The 25730-nt window shown below is 38.6% G+C and overlaps 2 protein-coding genes across 2 annotated transcripts in view; both read right to left on the bottom strand.

Annotated features, from left to right (window-relative positions):
- LOC124367387 (mitogen-activated protein kinase 1) overlaps positions 1-25730 on the bottom strand; it is a 317508-nt gene that overhangs the window by 104127 nt on the left and 187651 nt on the right. The window lies entirely within an intron of this gene.
- Positions 8536-14352, bottom strand: LOC124367386. Its single transcript, XM_046824162.1, has 2 exons — positions 13342-14352; positions 8536-13122 (listed from the first exon to the last, which is right to left on the bottom strand). The coding sequence occupies exons 1-2, from the start codon at positions 13388-13390 to the stop codon at positions 11903-11905; spliced, it is 1269 nt and encodes a 422-aa protein (XP_046680118.1). The 5' UTR covers positions 13391-14352; the 3' UTR covers positions 8536-11902.

The following is a 25730-nucleotide window of genomic DNA, read 5'->3' as shown; positions in this document are numbered from 1 at the left end:
GACACCAGCAAATAATAATTTCAGACAAATTGAATATTATAAAATTGACCATTCCAGGATTACTAAAATTCCGCGGACTGAACTCATTCTGGGAGTCATATGATTTATAGAATCGTCTAGGAACGAAAAGATCATCGTCCCTGCAGACGTACCTGTTGACCGCGTTCGGAAGGATCAAATTAGGGCATTTGCGCAGGACCTCTAACTAGGACCACCAGCTCTCGACAACCACCCTTACCGCTTACACATGCTCAAAATAACGAAGTGTACCCAGCAAAGGTCAAATAGCTAAAATGCAATCTGAAACAGAGAATAAGAACGATTTTCTTCTAATTTTATGTATTTTCCATTCATTCATTCATTTCATTTTATACTACTCTACATCGCACTTTTCTAAACTTGCATACACAACATAGGCGGACACTAATCAATATTGAAAGCAATCAACGCCCACTACAAGGACAACGTTTTATTCGTTAGGATTTTGCCAAATCACCCAATTATGTTTGAGCGATTCTACTCAGTTCACATCTCAAAGGTCCGCTAATCCTTACTTGTCAATTAAACAAAACAAAAAATGAGGCTATTTGCCGAAATTTACTCGCGGATAAACTCATCCTAAGGTTTGAACCGGGGATTTCGTGACTTATACAGAGAGTTTTATCCCTATCCCTAGCCATGATTTGGTCCACAATTCGGACAATTGGTTGAACAGCCTCGTCATTTAATTACATATGGTCCATTTAACGGCAAGAGCTCAGAAAATCTTTAACAACCCTAAAAATAGTTAAAAAAACTGGAAATAAAATTTATAGAAGGTATTTGTCGTCGTGCTGCCGCGGTAATAAACACATCTAAATCCCTGACCTGCCACTCTACTGTTCTACACTACACGGGTGTGAACACAAGCACACATTATAGCAGACAGTACAACATTTTTCGCCATGCTGCCACGGTAACAAACACATCTGAATCCCTGACCTGTCACTCTACTGTTCTACACTACACGGGTGTGAACACAAGCACACATTATAGCAGACAGTAAAACATTTTTCGCCATGCTGCCACGGTAACAAACACATCTGAATCCCTGACCTGCCACTCTACTGTTCTACACTACACGGGTGTGAACACAAGCACACATTATAGCAGACAGTAAAACATTTTTCGCCATGCTGCCACGGTAACAAACACATCTGAATCCCTGACCTGCCACTCTACTGTTCTACACTACACGGGTGTGAACACAAGCACACATTATAGCAGACAGTACAACATTTTTCGCCGTGCTGCCGCGGTAACAAACACATCTGAATCCCTGACCTGTCACTCTACTGTTCTACACTACACGGGTGTGAACACAAGCACACATTATAGCAGACAGTAAAACATTTTTCGCCGTGCTGCCACGGTAACAAACACATCTGAATCCCTGACCTGCCACTCTACTGTTCTACACTACACGGGTGTGAACACAAGCACACATTATAGCAGACAGTAAAACATTTTTCGCCATGCTGCCACGGTAACAAACACATCTGAATCCCTGACCTGCCACTCTACTGTTCTACACTACACGGGTGTGACCACAAGAACACATTATAGCAGACAGTAAAACATTTTTCGCCATGCTGCCACGGTAACAAACACATCTGAATCCCTGACCTGTCACTCTACTGTTCTACAATGCACGTGTGTGAACACAAGAACACATTATAGCAGACAGTACAACATTTGGCGCCGTGCTGCCGCAGTAACAAACACACCTGAATCCCTGACCTGCCACTCTACTGTTCTACACTGCACAGGGTGTGACCACAAGAACACATTATAGCAGACAGTACAACATTTGGCGCCGTGCTGCCGCGGTAACAAACACATCTGAATCCCTGACCTGCCACTCTACTGTTCTACACTACACGGGTGTGAACACAAGTACACATTATAGCAGACAGTACAACATTTGGCGCCGTGCTGCCGCGGTAACAAACACATCTGAATCCCTGACCTGCCACTCTACTGTTCAACACTACACGGGTGTGACCACAAGTACACATTATAGCAGACAGTACAACATTTGGCGCCGTGCTGCCGCGGTAACAAACACATCTGAATCCCTGACCTGCCACTCTACTGTTCTACACTGCACGTGTGTGAACACAAGTACACATTATAGCAGACAGTACAACATTTGGCGCCGTGCTGCCGCGGTAACAAACACACCTGAATCCCTGACCTGCCACTCTACTGTTCTACACTACACGGGTGTGAACACAAGAACACATTATAGCAGACAGTACAACATTTGGCGCCGTGCTGCCGCGGTAACAAACACATCTGAATCCCTGACCTGCCACTCTACTGTTCTACACTACACGGGTGTGAACACAAGAACACATTATAGCAGACAGTACAACATTTGGCGCCGTGCTGCCGCGGTAACAAACACACCTGAATCACTGACCTGCCACTCTACTGTTCTACACTACACGGGTGTGAACACAAGAACACATTATAGCAGACAGTACAACATTTGGCGCCGTGCTGCCGCGGTAACAAACACATCTGAATCCCTGACCTGCCACTCTACTGTTCTACACTGCACGGGTGTGACCACAAGTACACATTATAGCAGACAGTACAACATTTGGCGCCGTGCTGCCGCGGTAACAAACACACCTGAATCCCTGACCTGCCACTCTACTGTTCTACACTGCACGTGTGTGAACACAAGAACACATTATAGCAGACAGTACAACATTTGGCGCCGTGCTGCCGCGGTAACAAACACACCTGAATCCCTGACCTGCCACTCTACTGTTCTACACTACACGGGTGTGAACACAAGAACACATTATAGCAGACAGTACAACATTTGGCGCCGTGCTGCCGCGGTAACAAACACATCTGAATCCCTGACCTGCCACTCTACTGTTCTACACTACACGGGTGTGAACACAAGAACACATTATAGCAGACAGTACAACATTTGGCGCCGTGCTGCCGCGGTAACAAACACATCTGAATCCCTGACCTGTCACTCTACTGTTCTACACTACACGGGTGTGAACACAAGAACACATTATAGCAGACAGTACAACATTTGGCGCCGTGCTGCCGCGGTAACAAACACATCTGAATCCCTGACCTGCCACTCTACTGTTCTACACTACACGGGTGTGAACACAAGTACACATTATAGCAGACAGTACAACATTTGGCGCCGTGCTGCCGCGGTAACAAACACACCTGAATCACTGACCTGCCACTCTACTGTTCTACACTGCACGGGTGTGAACACAAGAACACATTATAGCAGACAGTACAACATTTGGCGCCGTGCTGCCGCGGTAACAAACACATCTGAATCCCTGACCTGCCACTCTACTGTTCTACACTACACGGGTGTGAACACAAGAACACATTATAGCAGACAGTACAACATTTGGCGCCGTACTGCTGCGTTAAGAAACACATCTGAATCCCTGACCTGTCACTCTACTGTTCTACACTACACGGGTGTGAACACAAGAACACATTATAGCAGACAGTACAACATTTGGCGCCGTGCTGCCGCGGTAACAAACACACCTGAATCCCTGACCTGCCACTCTACTGTTCTACACTACACGGGTGTGAACACAAGTACACATTATAGCAGACAGTACAACATTTGGCGCCGTGCTGCCGCGGTAACAAACACATCTGAATCCCTGACCTGCCACTCTACTGTTCTACACTACACGGGTGTGAACACAAGTACACATTATAGCAGACAGTACAACATTTGGCGCCGTGCTGCCGCGGTAACAAACACACCTGAATCACTGACCTGCCTGCCACTCTACTGTTCTACACTACACGGGTGTGAACACAAGAACACATTATAGCAGACAGTACAACATTTGGCGCCGTGCTGCCGCGGTAACAAACACACCTGAATCCCTGACCTGCCACTCTACTGTTCTACACTACACGGGTGTGAACACAAGAACACATTATAGCAGACAGTACAACATTTGGCGCCGTGCTGCCGCGGTAACAAACACATCTGAATCCCTGACCTGCCACTCTACTGTTCTACACTACACGGGTGTGAACACAAGAACACATTATAGCAGACAGTACAACATTTGGCGCCGTGCTGCCGCGGTAACAAACACATCTGAATCCCTGACCTGCCACTCTACTGTTCTACACTACACGGGTGTGAACACAAGAACACATTATAGCAGACAGTACAACATTTGGCGCCGTGCTGCCGCGGTAACAAACACATCTGAATCCCTGACCTGCCACTCTACTGTTCTACACTACACGGGTGTGAACACAAGTACACATTATAGCAGACAGTACAACATTTGGCGCCGTGCTGCCGCGGTAACAAACACATCTGAATCCCTGACCTGCCACTCTACTGTTCTACACTACACGGGTGTGAACACAAGAACACATTATAGCAGACAGTACAACATTTGGCGCCGTGCTGCCGCGGTAACAAACACATCTGAATCCCTGACCTGCCACTCTACTGTTCTACACTGCACGGGTGTGAACACAAGAACACATTATAGCAGACAGTACAACATTTGGCGCCGTGCTGCCGCGGTAACAAACACATCTGAATCCCTGACCTGCCACTCTACTGTTCTACACTACACGGGTGTGAACACAAGAACACATTATAGCAGACAGTACAACATTTGGCGCCGTGCTGCCGCGGTAACAAACACACCTGAATCACTGACCTGCCACTCTACTGTTCTACACTACACGGGTGTGAACACAAGAACACATTATAGCAGACAGTACAACATTTGGCGCCGTGCTGCCGCGGTAACAAACACATCTGAATCCCTGACCTGCCACTCTACTGTTCTACACTACACGGGTGTGACCACAAGAACACATTATAGCAGACAGTACAAACATTTGGCGCCGTGCTGCCGCGGTAACAAACACATCTGAATCCCTGACCTGCCACTCTACTGTTCTACACTGCACGTGTGTGAACACAAGAACACATTATAGCAGACAGTACAACATTTGGCGCCGTGCTGCCGCGGTAACAAACACATCTGAATCCCTGACCTGCCACTCTACTGTTCTACACTGCACGGGTGTGACCACAAGTACTCATTATAGCAGACAGTACAACATTTGGCGCCGTGCTGCCGCGGTAACAAACACACCTGAATCACTGACCTGCCACTCTACTGTTCTACACTGCACGTGTGTGAACACAAGAACACATTATAGCAGACAGTACAACATTTGGCGCCGTGCTGCCGCGGTAACAAACACATCTGAATCCCTGACCTGCCACTCTACTGTTCTACACTGCACGTGTGTGAACACAAGAACACATTATAGCAGACAGTACAACATTTGGCGCCGTACTGCTGCGTTAAGAAACACATCTGAATCCCTGACCTGTCACTCTACTGTTCTACACTACACGGGTGTGAACACAAGAACACATTATAGCAGACAGTACAACATTTGGCGCCGTGCTGCCGCGGTAACAAATACACCTGAATCCCTGACCTGCCACTCTACTGTTCTACACTACACGGGTGTGCCACAAGTACACATTATAGCAGACAGTAAAACATTTTTCGCCATGCTGCCACGGTAACAAACACATCTGAATCCCTGACCTGCCACTCTACTGTTCTACACTACACGGGTGTGAACACAAGCACACATTATAGCAGACAGTACAACATTTGGCGCCGTGCTGCCGCGGTAACAAACACACCTGAATCACTGACCTGCCACTCTACTGTTCTAAACTACACGGGTGTGAACACAAGAACACATTATAGCAGACAGTACAACATTTGGCGCCGTGCTGCCGCGGTAACAAACACACCTGAATCCCTGACCTGCCACTCTACTGTTCTACACTGCACGTGTGTGAACACAAGTACACATTATAGCAGACAGTACAACATTTGGCGCCGTGCTGCCGCGGTAACAAACACATCTGAATCCCTGACCTGCCACTCTACTGTTCTACACTGCACGTGTGTGAACACAAGAACACATTATAGCAGACAGTACAACATTTGGCGCCGTGCTGCCGCGGTAACAAACACATCTGAATCCCTGACCTGCCACTTTACTGTTCTACACTGCACGTGTGTGAACACAAGAACACATTATAGCAGACAGTACAGCATTTCCAAAAGTAAACCGACATTGGTAAAACAATGGCATCTCCCCCCCCCACGGGTGCGAAGTACTAGAAACCTTCACGGAAGTGTAATCCAAAACTTTCAATAATCAACTCTCAATAAACTTAATGACGATCGTACGGGCAGATATACATTACTTTCATTATAAATAGATTTGAATATTACAATTGAAAAGTCCGAATTTTTGACAATAAATGTATAAGTGACGAAATAAAATTTAATCCACAAGATATCTTTGTAATGTTCAACTGACCGTTCCGTTCATAACATTGTTTATTAAATTGCATGGATAATGTAAAGAAAATTTGAAAATTATCTTAAGTTTAAACGCATTAATTATAAACAATAACAAATTTATAATATATTTTTACGTCTTATGTTAAATAAATTATCGCTTCGTGTCCACATAATATGTATGTTTGTACGTATTTTTTTTCATTTAACACAAAAGATATATTTAACGAGGTAGGTGGTAATGTCTCAGTCCAAAATTTCCCAGTTCCTCCTACGTGTCATTCAGGGAACGCATGTTCAACGTTGGCTGAATTACGTGGCCTGTGCACGAGAAAGCGTGGAGAAGATAATTAAATTACTTCATATAGATACTATCCGGATGTTACTCATCACATTACACGAGTCATATATAGAATCTTGTCTAGCGAAGGATCAACCAGGTTCCAGAGACCTTAAGGTTAACAATTAATATCTCACTGCAGTAAGCTCCTCTCTCAGGGATTACAAGGTAGTAAGTCTCTCACATCAATCAGCAATGTCATCCCCAGAGATGTGGTGAAGATTTGACGTTTGATATTGCCCCTCTGATCGCACTCACAAGCCGAGACGTTCATTAACAATTAATATCTCACTGCAGTAAGTTCAACTCTCAGGGATTACACGGTAGTGAGTCTCTCACATCAATCAGCTCAGCAATGTCATCCCCAGAGATGTGGTGAAGATTTGACGTTTGATATTGCCCCTCTGATCGCACTCACAAGCCGAGACGTTCATTAACAATTAATATCTCACTGCAGTAAGTTCAACTCTCAGGGATTACACGGTAGTGAGTCTCTCACATCAATCAGCTCAGCAATGTCATCCCCAGAGATGTGGTGAAGATTTGACGTCTGATATTGCCCCTCTGATCGCACTCACAAGCCGAGACGTTCATTAACAATTAATATCTCACTGCAGTAAGTTCAACTCTCAGGGATTACACGGTAGTAAGTCTCTCACATCAATCAGCAATGTCATCCCCAGAGATGTGGTGAAGATTTGACGTTTGATATTGCCCCTCTGATCGCACTCACAAGCCGAGACGTTCATTAACAATTAATATCTCACTGCAGTAAGTTCAACTCTCAGGGATTACACGGTAGTGAGTCTCTCACATCAATCAGCTCAGCAATGTCATCCCCAGAGATGTGGTGAAGATTTGACGTTTGATATTGCCCCTCTGATCGCACTCACAAGCCGAGACGTTCATTAACAATTAATATCTCACTGCAGTAAGTTCAACTCTCAGGGATTACACGGTAGTAAGTCTCTCACATCAATCAGCAATGTCATCCCCAGAGATGTGGTGAAGATTTGACGTCTGATATTGCCCCTCTGATCGCACTCACAAGCCGAGACGTTCATTAACGATCGCTACCGCCATCTCTCTCTCTCACACGCACACACACTATATCTCTGTCTTCGTCTGTTCACTGACAGATGTTCCAGATCATGCGATAAAGACCTTGTCGTTTGGACCGATCAGATCTGACTTTTGGCATGGAAGTAATAGTAAGGTACATTTAAGAACTCGCTGTAACTGAACAACATTAAGTTTACCCCATAACATCACCGTTAAACCTCAAATAATTTACCTCATACTTTTGGTCACGATTTTTTCTTTAAAGTGTATACTTTTTAAATATTCATTCAAAGAGGTAGCTAACATTTTGAGTTTCATTTCATTTCATAATCACTACAAACATAGAGGAATCTAAGATGTTTGAATTCGAGTTAATTATATCTCTAAAATGAATTATTTCGCAACACAATAACCAAACATAAGAGCGTAAAAGAGCTTCGGCGTTAAGCTGTGTATTTATGGGATTAAATAAAAGTCTGGCAGCCATTTTACTGATTACAAAAATTCTTGTTGTGTATCATTTTTATATGATCTCGATTTTCTCATAAAGCAACACTCATTTATATTAAAATCCAACATTTACTGTCACAAATACTAATATTACACGGAGCTATGATTTTTTAAATAACATATTTTCCAAATTAATTCTTCAAATACTTGAGATTTCATATATTACTATTCATATATCCTGTCCTAATAAGAAATAACGATCATCATTGCATCCTGACGCATACGTTACAGATTAAATGTTGAGAATTTATACAAGTCAATTAAAACACTACACAGTTTAGATAAACACGTGTTACTTTTAGTGAAAAGTCAACGTTTATAGCCTACAGTAACCTTTATTATTACAACCGAATATAGAATTTCTTCAAAGGTGATTCGATATTGACAATGGTTTATCTTGATTGAAAAATAACATGAACTACAATATTCACCGATTAAACAAACAAAACAATACGCCAAATGATCAACTGAAGTACAGATACGACTTATCTGAGTATAATTATCACTAATACACTACAAGTTGGCCTCACACGTCACAGACACCTCGAAATGTCAGTTGTAACAAACAAATAATACACCAAATGTTCAACTGAAGTACTTACAGATACGACTCTTATCTGAGTATAATTATCACTAATACACTACAAGTTGTCCTCACACGTCACAGACACCTCGAAATGTCAGTTGTAACAAACAAATAATACACCAAATGTTCAACTGAAGTACAGATACGACTCTTATCTGAGTATAATTATCACTAATACACTACAAGTTGTCCTCACACGTCACAGACACCTCGAAATGTCAACTATAACAAACAAATAATACACCAAATGTTCAACTGAAGTACTGTACAGATACGACTCTTATCTGAGTATAATTATCACTAATACACTACAAGTTGTCCTCACACGTCACAGACACCTCGAAATGTCAACTATAACAAACAAATAATACACCAAATGTTCAACTGAAGTACAGATACGACTCTTATCTGAGTATAATTATCACTAATACACTACAAGTTGTCCTCACACGTCACAGACACCTCGAAATGTCAGTTGTAACAAACAAATAATACACCAAATGTTCAACTGAAGTACTGTACAGATACGACTCTTATCTGAGTATAATTATCACTAATACACTACAAGTTGTCCTCACACGTCACAGACACCTCGAAATGTCAGTTGTAACAAACAAATAATACACCAAATGTTCAACTGAAGTACAGATACGACTCTTATCTGAGTATAATTATCACTAATACACTACAAGTTGGCCTCAAACGTCACAGACACCTCGAAATGTCAGTTGTAACAAACAAATAATACACCAAATATTCAACTGAAGTACAGATCCGACTCTTATCTGAGTATAATTATCACTAATACAATACAAGTTGTCCTCACACGTCACAGACACCTCGAAATGTCAGTTGTAACAAACAAATAATACACCAAATGTTCAACTGAAGTACAGATACGACTCTTATCTGAGTATAATTATCACTAATACACTACAAGTTGTCCTCACACGTCACAGACACCTCGAAATGTCAACTGTAACAAACAAATAATACACCAAATGTTCAACTGAAGTACAGATACGACTCTTATCTGAGTATAATTATCACTAATACACTACAAGTTGTCCTCACACGTCACAGACACCTCGAAATGTCAGTTGTAACAAACAAATAATACACCAAATGTTCAACTGAAGTACAGATACGACTCTTATCTGAGTATAATTATCACTAATACACTACAAGTTGTCCTCACACGTCACAGACACCTCGAAATGTCAACTATAACAAACCGGAGAGTTTGACTGTACAAACTGCAAACTTTTAACAAGTACACGACAACAAACTTGTGGCATACGTGAAATGAAACACGGCTTTATCGGACTTTAGAGGCGCCCTAATCAATCATTCACGAGTTGTTGTGTACAATCTGACAGCAACTGGTAGCAATCATGCTACAATCACAGAACACACTGAATTCACAAAACAAGTGGCTAAATATTCTCTAATTATTCACGACATCTTATGTAGATTCAGACAGTAACTGGTAAGAAGTATGCAATGATCAGAGAACATAACGAAATTACTCGACACTTGGCCAATTACTCTGTATCAATAACATGCAAAAATTGACAATTTTAATTATGTAGAATAATGGTGAATTGTGTACTTTAAACACTGCACATTCAACGTATATTTGACTCCCTGTCAAGACCTCTACAGCCGACTGATCTTTAGATAATACCTAATACAATTAGGTAATTTCAGGTACCATCGACAATATAATCAGTAAGTATCCGAATCACACAACCGGTGTCTCTTGGTCGAGCTGTAAATCATTATTGAAAGACTGAGTTCAAGTAAAGGTAAGCGGATAGTAAGTTGCAGCGATATAGAGAAAACGCCAACAAGGAAACGTATGTGATGACAACGCAATCAGTTGATTGACACACCTGAATCTTTCCTGCCTTGGTTGACATCGGAAATGGAATCGTCACGCGCCACACCAAGTACATCTATAAACCACTAAGTCCCAATATAATCTTCATTCGAATACAATTAATTTGTAACAAAAACAACGACTCTTGGCTAAATATACAATAGTTCTTTGAGAACATTTTAACACAACATGTTAATTTGATAAATTAATCAGCGTTGGAATTTATTATTAATGTTGTCAATATCAAAGTAGCGCATTCAAAGCATTCATTACAACAATGAGAGCCTAAACACTCTTTGTAATTTCCTTAACATTCTTTGTTCATACCCTACACAATAAAGCTAACACACTGTGTGTCTTCATGGTCCGTTGATGACACATTTGTCCTTACTTGGTTGCTTCAGGCACAATGTTACCTTACTTAACTAAGTAAGTCTTAAACTGCTGCTTTTGTCTACTAATGTAAAGTGGAGGTGCGGCGGCAGTCAGACGTATGTTTTATTTTTCTGACAAATACTCATTTCTGGTCTAAATTTTCCTTGCAATTCTAAAAATAGATCAACACGAAAAGCGAATTTCAAGACGGTAGGGGAAGACAATATTTCAGGCAAGATAAGTACTTAATCATACATCTATACATCAGAAGTTGTTATGACAAGTGAGCCGGTCACAACTTATTCACTGTCCATTACATCCGGACAACTTCCACAAGCAATCCCGCAAATTGCCGAAGCACAGTTCGGCATCTGAGTCTCCGAGGAAAGCTATTTGTATTGCTAACGGCCTCCATCAAACATCTCTCCATAAGCTAAAATAATTTCATTGTTTCGCTACAGCCTCCACTTACCATATAACTTAAAAAACCGGATATATATAGGTCCATTCGAGACAGCAAATTAGTTTCTAATTTATTCAAATATATATCAAATTATATCTTCTGCCACGGCAGTATATTAGTACGAATGGGGGATCTTACGTTGAAATTAAAGAATAAACTCCAGCATATAACAAAACTTGGGTGTTTTGGAATTTTTACTCCTGGAAATACTATCTCTGCTGGGATTACTCTACCCCTACCCCTAGAGAAATTATTTACTGTGTACATATATATTACCACTCCTGGAAATACTACTATCCCTGCTGGTATTATTACCCCTACAGAAATGACCACATTTACACGAATTATTACCACTCCTGGAAATACTACCTCTGCTGGTATTATTACCCCTACAGAAATGACCACATTTACACGAATTATTACCACTCCTGGAAATACTACTATCCCTGCTGGTATTATTACCCTTACAGAAATGACCACATTTACACGAATTATTACCACTCCTGGAAATACTACTATCCCTGCTGGTATTATTACCCCTACAGAAATGACCACATTTACACGAATTATTACCACTCCTGGAAATACTACCTCTGCTGGTATTATTACCCCTACAGAAATGACCACATTTACACGAATTATTACCACTCCTGGAAATACTACCTCTGCTGGTATTATTACCCCTACAGAAATGACCACATTTAAAGGAATTATTACCACTCCTGGAAATACTACTATCCCTACTGGTATTATTACCCCTACAGAAATGACCACATTTACACGAATTATTACCACTCCTGGAAATACTACCTCTGCTGGTATTATTACCCCTACAGAAATGACCACGTTTAAAGGAATTATTACCACTCCTGGAAATACTACTATCCCTACTGGTATTATTACCCCTACAGAAATGACCACATTTACACGAATTATTACCACTCCTGGAAATACTACCTCTGCTGGTATTATTACCCCTACAGAAATGACCACGTTTAAAGGAATTATTACCACTCCTGGAAATACTACTATCCCTGCTGGTATTATTACCCCTACAGAAATGACCACATTTACACGAATTATTACCACTCCTGGAAATACTACCTCTGCTGGTATTATTACCCCTACAGAAATGACCACATTTACACGAATTATTACCACTCCTGGAAATACTACTATCCCTACTGGTATTATTACCCCTACAGAAATGACCACATTTACACGAATTATTACCACTCCTGGAAATACTACCTCTGCTGGTATTATTACCCCTACAGAAATGACCACATTTACACGAATTATTACCACTCCTGGAAATACTACTATCCCTACTGGTATTATTACCCCTACAGAAATGACCACATTTACACGAATTATTACCACTCCTGGAAATACTACCTCTGCTGGTATTATTACCCCTACAGAAATGACCACGTTTAAAGGAATTATTACCACTCCTGGAAATACTACCTCTGCTGGTATTATTACCCCTACAGAAATGACCACATTTAAAGGAATTATTACCACTCCTGGAAATACTACTATCCCTGCTGGTATTATTACCCCTACAGAAATGACCACATTTACACGAATTATTACCACTCCTGGAAATACTACCTCTGCTGGTATTATTACCCCTACAGAAATGACCACGTTTAAAGGAATTATTACCACTCCTGGAAATACTACTATCTCTGCCGGGATTGTTACCCCTACATACTGTTATCATATTTACCATAATTATTACCACTACTGGAAATTACCACTCTGCTGGAATTACTACCCTTACCGGGATTATTTACCCTACAAAAATTACCACATTTATCGGAAGTACTACTTGGAAGTACCTCTGTTCGAATTAATACCAATACTGTGAATACTACCCTTACCAGGATTATTAATTCAAACCAGATTACCTATTTTCATTTTATCACTACCTAAAATAAATCTACTAATACTATATCTATCTACAAATAAGATCCAGTAACTGACACTTGACAAATATATTTATCTTCCATTGTACCTTCCATGTCCGATAAATGTGCAACAGTCTCTTACAATGTGGATACACACATTTGGTACTCTCTCGTTATTTTGACACCATGCACACGTCCATAAATGATAATAACTCGGCACATATATATTCCACCCCACTCGATATCCGGTGTTAACAATGTTAATTAGTCAGCACAGTGCAGACTCTCGGGTGGATTTAATGTTTCTCACGTCGTTATGTTGTTTAATGAATGCACTCATCATACAGTGAACATTATACGGTGTAATGAGCTAACGCTTTATGACGTCAAATTCGGATGCCTGTCATAAATTTGCATAATTCTCGATGACTTTACAGTCATCAAATGTGAAATCTTGTACACTAAATAAATGTTTTAGGAAGTCATCTGTCACCAAATAAAAAATACAATTATACAAAGCAGGGGTACGCCACACCAAGAGTAGCGTAAAATGTCACTTCATTCATGAGATAACCCTTCCAGCAGACAAAACACAACTTTTGCCATCCTACTAAGAATAGACTTCAATTAGGCTCAACTAAATTCCATGGACGGGCTGCCCCATCTTAGAACTGGCCTTGTCTATGGACCGGACTATAGAAAGGTCGAAATGGAAGGGTACCAAATACAAATTTTCTTAGCCTGACACACTTATAATCAAACGTTAGACATGTAAATATACAGGGTGAAGGGTACCAAATACAAATTTTCTTAGCCTGACACACTTATAATCAAACGTTAGACATGTAAATATACAGGGTGAAGGGTATCAAATACAAATTTTCTTAGCCTGACACACTTATAATCAAACGTTAGACATGTAAATATACAGGGTGAAGGGTATCAAATACAAATTTTCTTAGCCTGACACACTTATAATCAAACGTTAGACATGTAAATATACAGGGTGAAGGGTATCAAATACAAATTTTCTTAGCCTGACACACTTATAATCAAACGTTAGACATGTAAATATACAGGGTGAAGGGTATCAAATACAAATTTTCTTAGCCTGACACACTTATAATCAAACGTTAGACATGTAAATATACAGGGTGAAGGGTATCAAATACAAATTTTCTTAGCCTGACACACTTATAATCAAACGTTAGACATGTAAATATACAGGGTGAAGGGTATCAAATACAAATTTTCTTAGCCTGACACACTTATAATCAAACGTTAGACATGTAAATATACAGGGTGAAGGGTATCAAATACAAATTTTCTTAGCCTGACACACTTATAATCAAACGTTAGACATGTAAATATACAGGGTGAAGGGTATCAAATACAAATTTTCTTAGCCTGACACACTTATAATCAAACGTTAGACATGTAAATATACAGGGTGAAGGGTATCAAATACAAATTTTCTTAGCCTGACACACTTATAATCAAACGTTAGACATGTAAATATACAGGGTGAAGGGTATCAAATACAAATTTTCTTAGCCTGACACACTTATAATCAAACGTTAGACATGTAAATATACAGGGTGAAGGGTATCAAATACAAATTTTCTTAGCCTGACACACTTATAATCAAACGTTAGACATGTAAATATACAGGGTGAAGGGTATCAAATACAAATTTTCTTAGCCTGACACACTTATAATCAAACGTTAGACATGTAAATATACAGGGTGAAGGGTATCAAATACAAATTTTCTTAGCCTGACACACTTATAATCAAACGTTAGACATGTAAATATACAGGGTGAAGGGTATCAAATACAAATTTTCTTAGCCTGACACACTTATAATCAAACGTTAGACATGTAAATATACAGGGTTGAAGGGTATCAAATACATACAAATTTTCTCACTGACACGACTGATAATCATTACTGTTAAACATACAAACGTTAGGAAGGGTATCAAATGTAAATAATCAAACAGGGTGAAGGTAAATGACAATACAAATACAAATTTTCTCAGCCTGACAACACTTATAATCAACGTCAAACGTTAGACATGTAAATATATCAGGGTGAAGGGTATCAAATACAAATTTTCTCTAGCCTGACACACTTATAATCAAAACGCTAGACTTGACATGTAAATGTGAAGGGTATTAAATACAAATTTTCTCAATAGCCTGACACACTTATAATCAAACGTTAGACAAATGTGTGAAGGTATCAAATACAAATTTTCTTAGCCTGACACACTTATAATCCAAACGTTAGACATGTAAATATTACAGGGTGGGAGAAGGGTATCAAATACAAATTTTCTTAGCCTGACACACTTATAATCAAACGTTAGACATGTAAATATACAGGGTGAAGGGTATCAAATACAAATTTTTCTTAGCCTGACACACTTATAATCAAACGTAGACATGTAATATACAGGGTGAAGGGTATCAAATACAAATTTTCTTAGCCTGACACACTTATAATCAAACGTTAGACATGTAATATATACAGGGTGAAGGGTATCAAATACAAATTTTCTTAGCCTGACACACTTATAATCAAACGTTAGACATGTAAATATACAGGGTGAAGGGTATCAAATACAAATTTTCTCAGCCTGACACACTTATAATCAAACGTTTAGACATGTAAATATACAGGGTGAAGGGTATCAAATACAAATTTTCTCAGCCTGACACACTTATAATCAAACGTTAGACATGTAAATATACAGGGTGAAGGGTATCAAAATACAAATTTTTCTCAGCCTGACACACTTATAATCAAACGTTAGACATGTAAATATACAGGGTGAAGGGTATCAAATACAAATTTTCTCAGCCTGACACACTTATAATCAAACGTTAGACATGTAAATATACAGGGTGAAGGGTATCAAATACAAATTTTCTCAGCCTGACACACTTATAATCAAACGTTAGACATGTAAAATATACAGGGTGAAGGGTATCAAATACAAATTTTCTCAGCCTGACACACTTATAATCAAACGTTAGACATGTAAATATACAGGGTTGAAGGGTATCAAATACAAATTTTCTTAGCCTGACACACTTATAATCAAACGTTAGACATGTAAATATACAGGGTGAAGGGTATCAAATACAAATTTTCTTAGCCTGACACACTTATAATCAAACGTTAGACATGTAAATATACAGGGTGAAGGGTATCAAATACAAATTTTCTTAGCCTGACACACTTATAATCAAACGTTAGACATGTAAATATACAGGGGTTGAAGGGTATCAAATACAAATTTTCTTAGCCTGACACACTTATAATCAAACGTTAGACATGTAAATATACAGGGTGAAGGGTATCACAAATACAAATTTTCTTAGCCTGACACACTTATAATCAAACGTTAGACATGTAAATATACAGGGTGAAAGGGTATCAAATACAAATTTTCTTAGCCTGACACACTTATAATCAAACGTTAGACATGTAAATATACAGGGTGAAGGGTATCAAATACAAATTTTCTTAGCCTGACACACTTATAATCAAACGTTAGACATGTAAATATACAGGGTGAAGGGTATCAAATACAAATTTTCTTAGCCTGACACACTTATAATCAAACGTTAGACATGTACATATCAATTTTCTTAGCCTGACACACTTATAATCAAACGTTAGACATGTAAATATACAGGGTGAAGGGTATCAAATACAAATTTTCTTAGCCTGACACACTTATAATCAAACGTTAGACATGTAAATATACAGGGTGAAGGGTATCAAATACAAATTTTCTTAGCCTGACACACTTATAATCAAACGTTAGACATGTAAATATACAGGGTGAAGGGTATCAAATACAAATTTTCTTAGCCTGACACACTTATAATCAAACGTTAGACATGTAAATATACAGGGTGAAGGGTATCAAATACAAATTTTCTTAGCCTGACACACTTATAATCAAACGTTAGACATGTAAATATACAGGGTGAAGGGTATCAAATACAAATTTTCTTAGCCTGACACACTTATAATCAAACGTTAGACATGTAAATATACAGGGTGAAGGGTATCAAATACAAATTTTCTTAGCCTGACACACTTATAATCAAACGTTAGACATGTAAATATACAGGGTGAAGGGTATCAAATACAAATTTTCTTAGCCTGACACACTTATAATCAAACGTTAGACATGTAAATATACAGGGTGAAGGGTATCAAATACAAATTTTCTTAGCCTGACACACTTATAATCAAACGTTAGACATGTAAATATACAGGGTGAAGGGTATCAAATACAAATTTTCTTAGCCTGACACACTTATAATCAAACGTTAGACATGTAAATATACAGGGTGAAGGGTATCAAATACAAATTTTCTTAGCCTGACACACTTATAATCAAACGTTAGACATGTAAATATACAGGGTGAAGGGTATCAAATACAAATTTTCTTAGCCTGACACACTTATAATCAAACGTTAGACATGTAAATATACAGGGTGAAGGGTATCAAATACAAATTTTCTTAGCCTGACACACTTATAATCAAACGTTAGACATGTAAATATACAGGGTGAAGGGTATCAAATACAAATTTTCTTAGCCTGACACACTTATAATCAAACGTTAGACATGTAAATATACAGGGTGAAGGGTATCAAATACAAATTTTCTTAGCCTGACACACTTATAATCAAACGTTAGACATGTAAATATACAGGGTGAAGGGTATCAAATACAAATTTTCTTAGCCTGACACACTTATAATCAAACGTTAGACATGTAAATATACAGGGTGAAGGGTATCAAATACAAATTTTCTTAGCCTGACACACTTATAATCAAACGTTAGACATGTAAATATACAGGGTGAAGGGTATCAAATACAAATTTTCTTAGCCTGACACACTTATAATCAAACGTTAGACATGTAAATATACAGGGTGAAGGGTATCAAATACAAATTTTCTTAGCCTGACACACTTATAATCAAACGTTAGACATGTAAATATACAGGGTGAAGGGTATCAAATACAAATTTTCTTAGCCTGACACACTTATAATCAAACGTTAGACATGTAAATATACAGGGTGAAGGGTACCAAATACAAATTTTCTTAGCCTGACACACTTATAATCAAACGTTAGACATGTAAATATACAGGGTGAAGGGTATCAAATACAAATTTTCTTAGCCTGACACACTTATAATCAAACGTTAGACATGTAAATATACAGGGTGAAGGGTATCAAATACAAATTTTCTTAGCCTGACACACTTATAATCAAACGTTAGACATGTAAATATACAGGGTGAAGGGTATCAAATACAAATTTTCTTAGCCTGACACACTTATAATCAAACGTTAGACATGTAAATATACAGGGTGAAGGGTATCAAATACAAATTTTCTTAGCCTGACACACTTATAATCAAACGTTAGACATGTAAATATACAGGGTGAAGGGTATCAAATACAAATTTTCTTAGCCTGACACACTTATAATCAAACGTTAGACATGTAAATATACAGGGTGAAGGGTATCAAATACAAATTTTCTTAGCCTGACACACTTATAATCAAACGTTAGACATGTAAATATACAGGGTGAAGGGTATCAAATACAAATTTTCTTAGCCTGACACACTTATAATCAAACGTTAGACATGTAAATATACAGGGTGAAGGGTATCAAATACAAATTTTCTTAGCCTGACACACTTATAATCAAACGTTAGACATGTAAATATACAGGGTGAAGGGTACCAAATACAAATTTTCTTAGCCTGACACACTTATAATCAAACGTTAGACATGTAAATATACAGGGTGAAGGGTACCAAATACAAATTTTCTTAGCCTGACACACTTATAATCAAACGTTAGACATGTAATATACAGGGTGAAGGGTACCAAATACAAATTTTCTTAGCCTGACACACTTATAATCAAACGTTAGACATGTAATATACAGGGTGAAGGGTATCAAATACAAATTTTCTTAGCCTGACACACTTATAATCAAACGTTAGACATGTAAATATACAGGGTGAAGGGTATCAAATACAAATTTTCTTAGCCTGACACACTTATAATCAAACGTTAGACATGTAAATATACAGGGTGAAGGGTATCAAATACAAATTTTCTTAGCCTGACACACTTATAATCAAACGTTAGACATGTAATATACAGGGTGAATAAAAATTATATCATTTGGGCAGTGGTGCTATGTAAAAAGTAAGTTTCCTTTTATGATTTCAAACATTATTTGTGTCCCCCAAAAATTCGGGATTTTGGGAGCAACTCAAAATTTCCAAAGTAAACCCCTCTTAAGCGACCCCCTCGTTTTTGAGGAGTATAAACAAACTTAAAGAAACCCAGAACCCGGAGAACGCTATCTATTAACATTCCAAAATAATAGCCATCGTTACCAGAACAATATTTTTAATAACTCACCACAGGAGCCCTCCTACTATTTAACAGTGAGACAAGCGTAGGGTGAGCTCCTGCTTCACGTTTTGAAAAGCCTGAAGTGATATTTGGTTGCATACCTCATCGATTTTGTTTCTTAAATCTTCAACGTGTTTTGTAAATGTAAGCGTACTTCAATACACGTTTGACGGCCAATTGGGAAAGAGATAGCGATCTCGGGTTTTCACCATTCTTTAAATTTTTTATGCTCAAAACAAAGGGGTTACTTTACAGAGGTTTACTTTTGAAAATTTTGAGCTGTCCCGCATTTTTGGGGGCGCAAAATTTTTAAAAAATTCATCAAACGAAACTTCCTTTTGACATTGTAAAGGATATCTTCCTTAAATAAACATATTAATGAACTTGTGTATGTGTATAATATTGATTCGGAGTGCGCTTAAAGCATGCACAGTTAATCCTTAATATAGGGTTTAAGTGTGGGGATGGTGGATATAATACAGTTGATTAAAATTGTAATAATTTGGCATTCATGGCGACTAAACCAATAATTAGTGTCACAGTCCGGCAAATTGAATGGAAGTCGATGTAATAAATATTTATGTCAACTCTATTGTATTTCGTAATTAAATTATATTTAGTATTAACCAATTACTGTAGTTAAATCCACTGAGCGCCAGCGAGGCTTATCACTATAGGGATCAGGACTTTTTCTGTTTCTCTGTCTTCCCGCACGGTATCAAGATAAAAAACTGGGCCTATTGAAATTTTACATGAAGTTTAAATTCTATATAAGCAACGCCAAGTCCGATGGCAGTGCAATCCCTCAGTGGGACTTGGCCGAGCGTTAAGATAGCCAACAACTCAGGGTGATATCTCGAGAATTAATTAAGCTATAAACGTAATTTTAGAATAATTTTTCGCCTTTTACCAACTTTCCACTAGAAATCTGAAGAACGACAATCGTCCAACACTGGACTTGAAATGATGCATGTAACGTCATTCCTACAGAGTCCTGTTTCCTTCACAACGTCGTCGTGTACGTTGTCCTTCAAAGAACTTTGCAGAGCGTTAGCTTAACTATCCGTAAGATATCTTAAAAAGGATTTCACCTGTAGACTTTAAATTTTGCATTAAACTTCGTTTCTACATGAAACGGATGAGTCCGAAGATGCGCCTTGCCTGTTCGTGGGATTTGGTTCAATGTTTTCGAAGCCTACGAAATGGGGAAGAGCGCTGCATACACGAATACTCCCCTCTCCGCGGTTCATGCTAGCTGGCTCGCTCAGTAGCGACACTTGGTGCAGTCATTTTTGTTACAAACTCCTCCTCTAAGCTGAGTGAGTGCTAAAACTGGGTTATCACTGGTCACTTTACGTAGCATAAAATTTTTTTAGCTTGCGTAATTTGCGTAATTTTGGTGAGAGGTGTCTTTTCTACGTGGCATTACAATGTAAAGGGCGGAAATTTTTTTAACCTGCAAATAAGTATTTTAATAAGTATGATGAAGATTGTTCATCGATATATTAATCCGTTTGGAATATATCCAAGCGTACCATGACTTAATGTACACCCTGTACATAGCCCAGCACGCAACTAGAGGCTACCACCTCAACATCCCCACCTATGCCGAGCAAGTACCTGTTTCCCGCACCTAATCATCCTGTTGATCCAATAATAATTTTACTGACATTAACAGTCTTTTTAATTCACGTTAATTTCAGGGTTTTAATGGATGAATAATTAAAAATATAACAAATTTATCATTTTTAAATATAAGAAAACGCTAAAAAGAAGAAACAAAACCGCTGCCCATAATTTCATTAAAATATCAAAATATAACAAATGTACAATAACTTAGTGCTTTTACAAATATTTCATCTACAAACTTAAGTAAATGTTATAATAAGCAGTAAGTTGCATAGAAAAATATTAAGAATACAAAAGAACTTGAAAAATTGTACATTAGATAATTTACAGTTTTGAATTGGGGAGTTTATAAATGCCAAAAAAATTCCAATTCAAACATGGTTACGGAGAGGAAAACAAAATTATAAATCTTTCTCACTAATATTTATTCTTCACGTATTTCTAACGCCCTGTATAGTATAGTACCTATATAGTAATATATTTCATGTTTGAATAAAATGACTAATAATAAAAGTATAAAGCTTAACTGGAAAATATTATTGGTTAACAAGAAATCTAGTTTTTGTTATGAAATACGGTAATTTATTTATCATAATATGAGTGTATTCTTTAACCGACAAAGAATAAAATAACCTCCTTGAGGAGGGAGGGAACTGTAAGGTCGACAGCCGTCTCTGGTCGCAAATGTTATAAGCGACAGTGACTCGGTCACATCCACCTCAATTTTAGCTAGCCCTGCGGCGTGTCTCGTTACTACATGCCGCTGGCCATGCACTCCCGTCATCCCTCAACCCACATCTTAAGTTATACGTCGTTACACTAGCTAGCCCTGCGGCGTGTCTCGTTACTACATGCCGCTGGCCATGCACTCCCGTCATCCCTCAACCCACATCATAAGTTATACGTCGTTACACTAGCTAGCCCTGCGGCGTGTCTCGTTACTACATGTCGCTGGCCATGCACTCCCGTCATCCCTCAACCCACATCATAAGTTATACGTCGTTACACTAGCTAGCCCTGCGGCGTGTCTCGTTACTACATGCCGCTGGCCATGCACTCCCGTCATCCCTCAACCCACATCATAAGTTATACGTCGTTACACTAGCTAGCCCTGCGGCGTGTCTCGTTACTACATGTCGCTGGCCATGCACTCCCGTCATCCCTCAACCCACATCATAAGTTATACGTCGTTACACTAGCTAGCCCTGCGGCGTGTCTCGTTACTACATGCAGCTAGCCATGCACTCCCGTCATCCCTCAACCCACATCTTAAGTTATACGTCGTTACACTAGCTAGCCCTGCGGCGTGTCTCGTTACTACATGCCGCTCGCCATGCACTCCCGTCATCCCTCAACCCACATCTTAAGTTATACGTCGTTACACTAGCTAGCCCTGCGGCGTGTCTCGTTACTACATGCCGCTAGCCATGCACTCCCGTCATCCCTCAACCCACATCTTAAGTTATACGTCGTTACACTAGCTAGCCCTGCGGCGTGTCTCGTTACTACATGCAGCTAGCCATGCACTCCCGTCATCCCTCAACCCACATCTTAAGTTATACGTCGTTACACTAGCTAGCCCTGCGGCGTGTCTCGTTACTACATGCCGCTCGCCATGCACTCCCGTCATCCCTCAACCCACATCTTAAGTTATACGTCGTTACACTAGCTAGCGAATATTATTAAACGCTTTCATACAATTTTTCCTTCAGTTGTAGCATTTTCTTGAACATTATTAAATAAATGTCAACATAAATAACAAAATAATATACAGTGTACTGAAATCTTGAAACGGTATAATATCTTCTGTACTCGTAAACGCACAAATATAACAGTTTGTACAGTGACATAGGGCACAACATTGAACTCTTGGATACAATCAGTAGCTCTTCAGCGCCTCAGGGGGATGGCCCGTGAGGAGTCAGTGGAAAAACTTAAATGTAAGCATAGGTCGATGTGCATACCATTTTCAAGGTCTTACTTAGAAGAACATCATGCCGCAAATTATATCTCAAAAAGTTAATCTTAAACAAAATGGCGGCGCTCGAAAGTTTTAATACCGATCATATGTGCAAATTCAAGAATGGCTAAATTTTATATTAGATGAAGTTACAAAACTTTACACATGTATGTTGTACACAAAAACCTACTTGAAGATGTATTCAGTGACCTTTAAACTGGTATGCACATCGACCTACGCTTACATTCAACATTTTACGTCAACACCTTACGGGTCAACCCCCTCAGTTGGTGAATAGCTACTGATTGCCATGTCATTGCACAAAGTTTTATGTTTGTACGTTTACAAGTACAGAAGATATTAGACCCCTGTACATATGATTTGGAAACTTAGTCTCTCTCGGATCAAAAAATTTAGATATTTGAGTTCAAAAGTTAAGAATCTGCTTTAGTGACGACCATCTTGTTTTACCCCACGCTCTTAACCAAAAAGTAATCAGTAGAGCTACAGTACGTGCGACACCGTCATGGTGCGTATGGCGGTTTGCGCGAGTAAATGAGCAGGCACCGGCCGCCGTAAATTAACAAAACCTCCTCAATTAAATGTCTGCTAAATATTAAACATTTTAAATAGCAGTTTGGAGAAAAAAAAAGAAAAAAAAAACACGCTCTATATTATAAATTGAAGAAATCCACTAAGATCGAAACTAATGCGGTTTCTTGAATCGCTCGGCCAACAACAGTTATTACGGTAGTTTAATAACAATTTGTTTTCATGTAACACTCGAGTTCTTAAATTTCATACCAAAACAGTACAGTTGTAACTATGTGATACACAACTTTGGTCTTAATCGGATTACAAGTTACCGAGTTATGTATCACAAAGCGCCAAAGACCGGTCGTTATTACCTACAACAAGTGAACATTGTTGTTTGTAACAAATTTACTTTATATGCCTAGACCCGTAGTAATAAAACAAACTAAATGTTAATGTAAACCCTGTTACTGCAGCTCCACTGCTTAATTTGTGGTTAACTTTTAAGCTGGGCTATTTAAAGTTTTTGGTCCAAGAGAAATTACCTGTTGACCATATTCAAATTTTGGGATATTTCCTATCTATTTATAGTTTGAAATTCTACATAACACGTGTGTTCCTTGCGAAAAATTGGCGAATGCGAAAAACAATATTTGTTTGATATTACGCATTATTAAGTACACGACTCAACAATATACAATTTACTTTAAATGTCCTACAAATATTAGTTGAACTATCCAAACTGTCACACGACTGTTTTGTAGACAATAATTCTACGTTCAGACGTTTTTAATTTACTATCGTTGGTGTTGTTTGTTATAATTCTTGTTTATGTAAACATCTGAATACTGTATTGTGAGTTAAAAAAATGCAATAAAAATTATTTTAAAGTATCTATTTTTTACCATTATACATGGTGGCAGCAATAATTACTTATTTAACGTAATGCCAAGAATTCTGAGAGATAAAACACAAATCTCCAGTAAAACTTTGGACTCCAAGACTCCGGGTAAACAACAAAAGTCAACTTCAACAATTATGTTTCAGCCTCGCAAAAGTTTTGATTTTAAACAGCCAGCACTTTGGAGAAGTGGACTTGAGGCAGAACGGTAATCGTGCATAAATCAAATCAAATTATCTATTCCGTAATTTAGCATTACTGCCGATGGTCGATTCTCCCTCCATTCGTCTAACAAGGAGTTAGAAGTAAAAAACAAACTCCCTTTTCTGGATGTGTGTTTAGTAAGATATAGGGACGTCCTTAAGGTAACTAAACTGTTTATCATGAAAAACACACACGGGTTAATATTTAAATTTTCAGTAGAACCACAAAACTCTGTCATAGAAGGAGTAGCATACTCCTTGATTTGTACAAAGAGCTTGTGCTCAGACAAAGATCGGTTTAAAGAAGAAATACAAAAAGTTGGATCTTATGGATAACGAATATCCTCATTGTGTCATAAAGAAGTGCAAAATAAATAATAGGAAAAACCCTGAGTCAGAAAACAAAAACAAAGAAAGATGTGTCGGAATTATCGGAGAAAGTCGGAAGAGTAGGTAAT

This window comes from Homalodisca vitripennis, chromosome 8 (genome assembly GCF_021130785.1).
Source record: "Homalodisca vitripennis isolate AUS2020 chromosome 8, UT_GWSS_2.1, whole genome shotgun sequence".
Taxonomy (NCBI): Eukaryota; Metazoa; Arthropoda; class Insecta; order Hemiptera; family Cicadellidae; genus Homalodisca; species Homalodisca vitripennis.
Note: the sequence above shows the minus strand (reverse complement) of the source record. Positions and strands in the feature narration are given on the sequence as shown.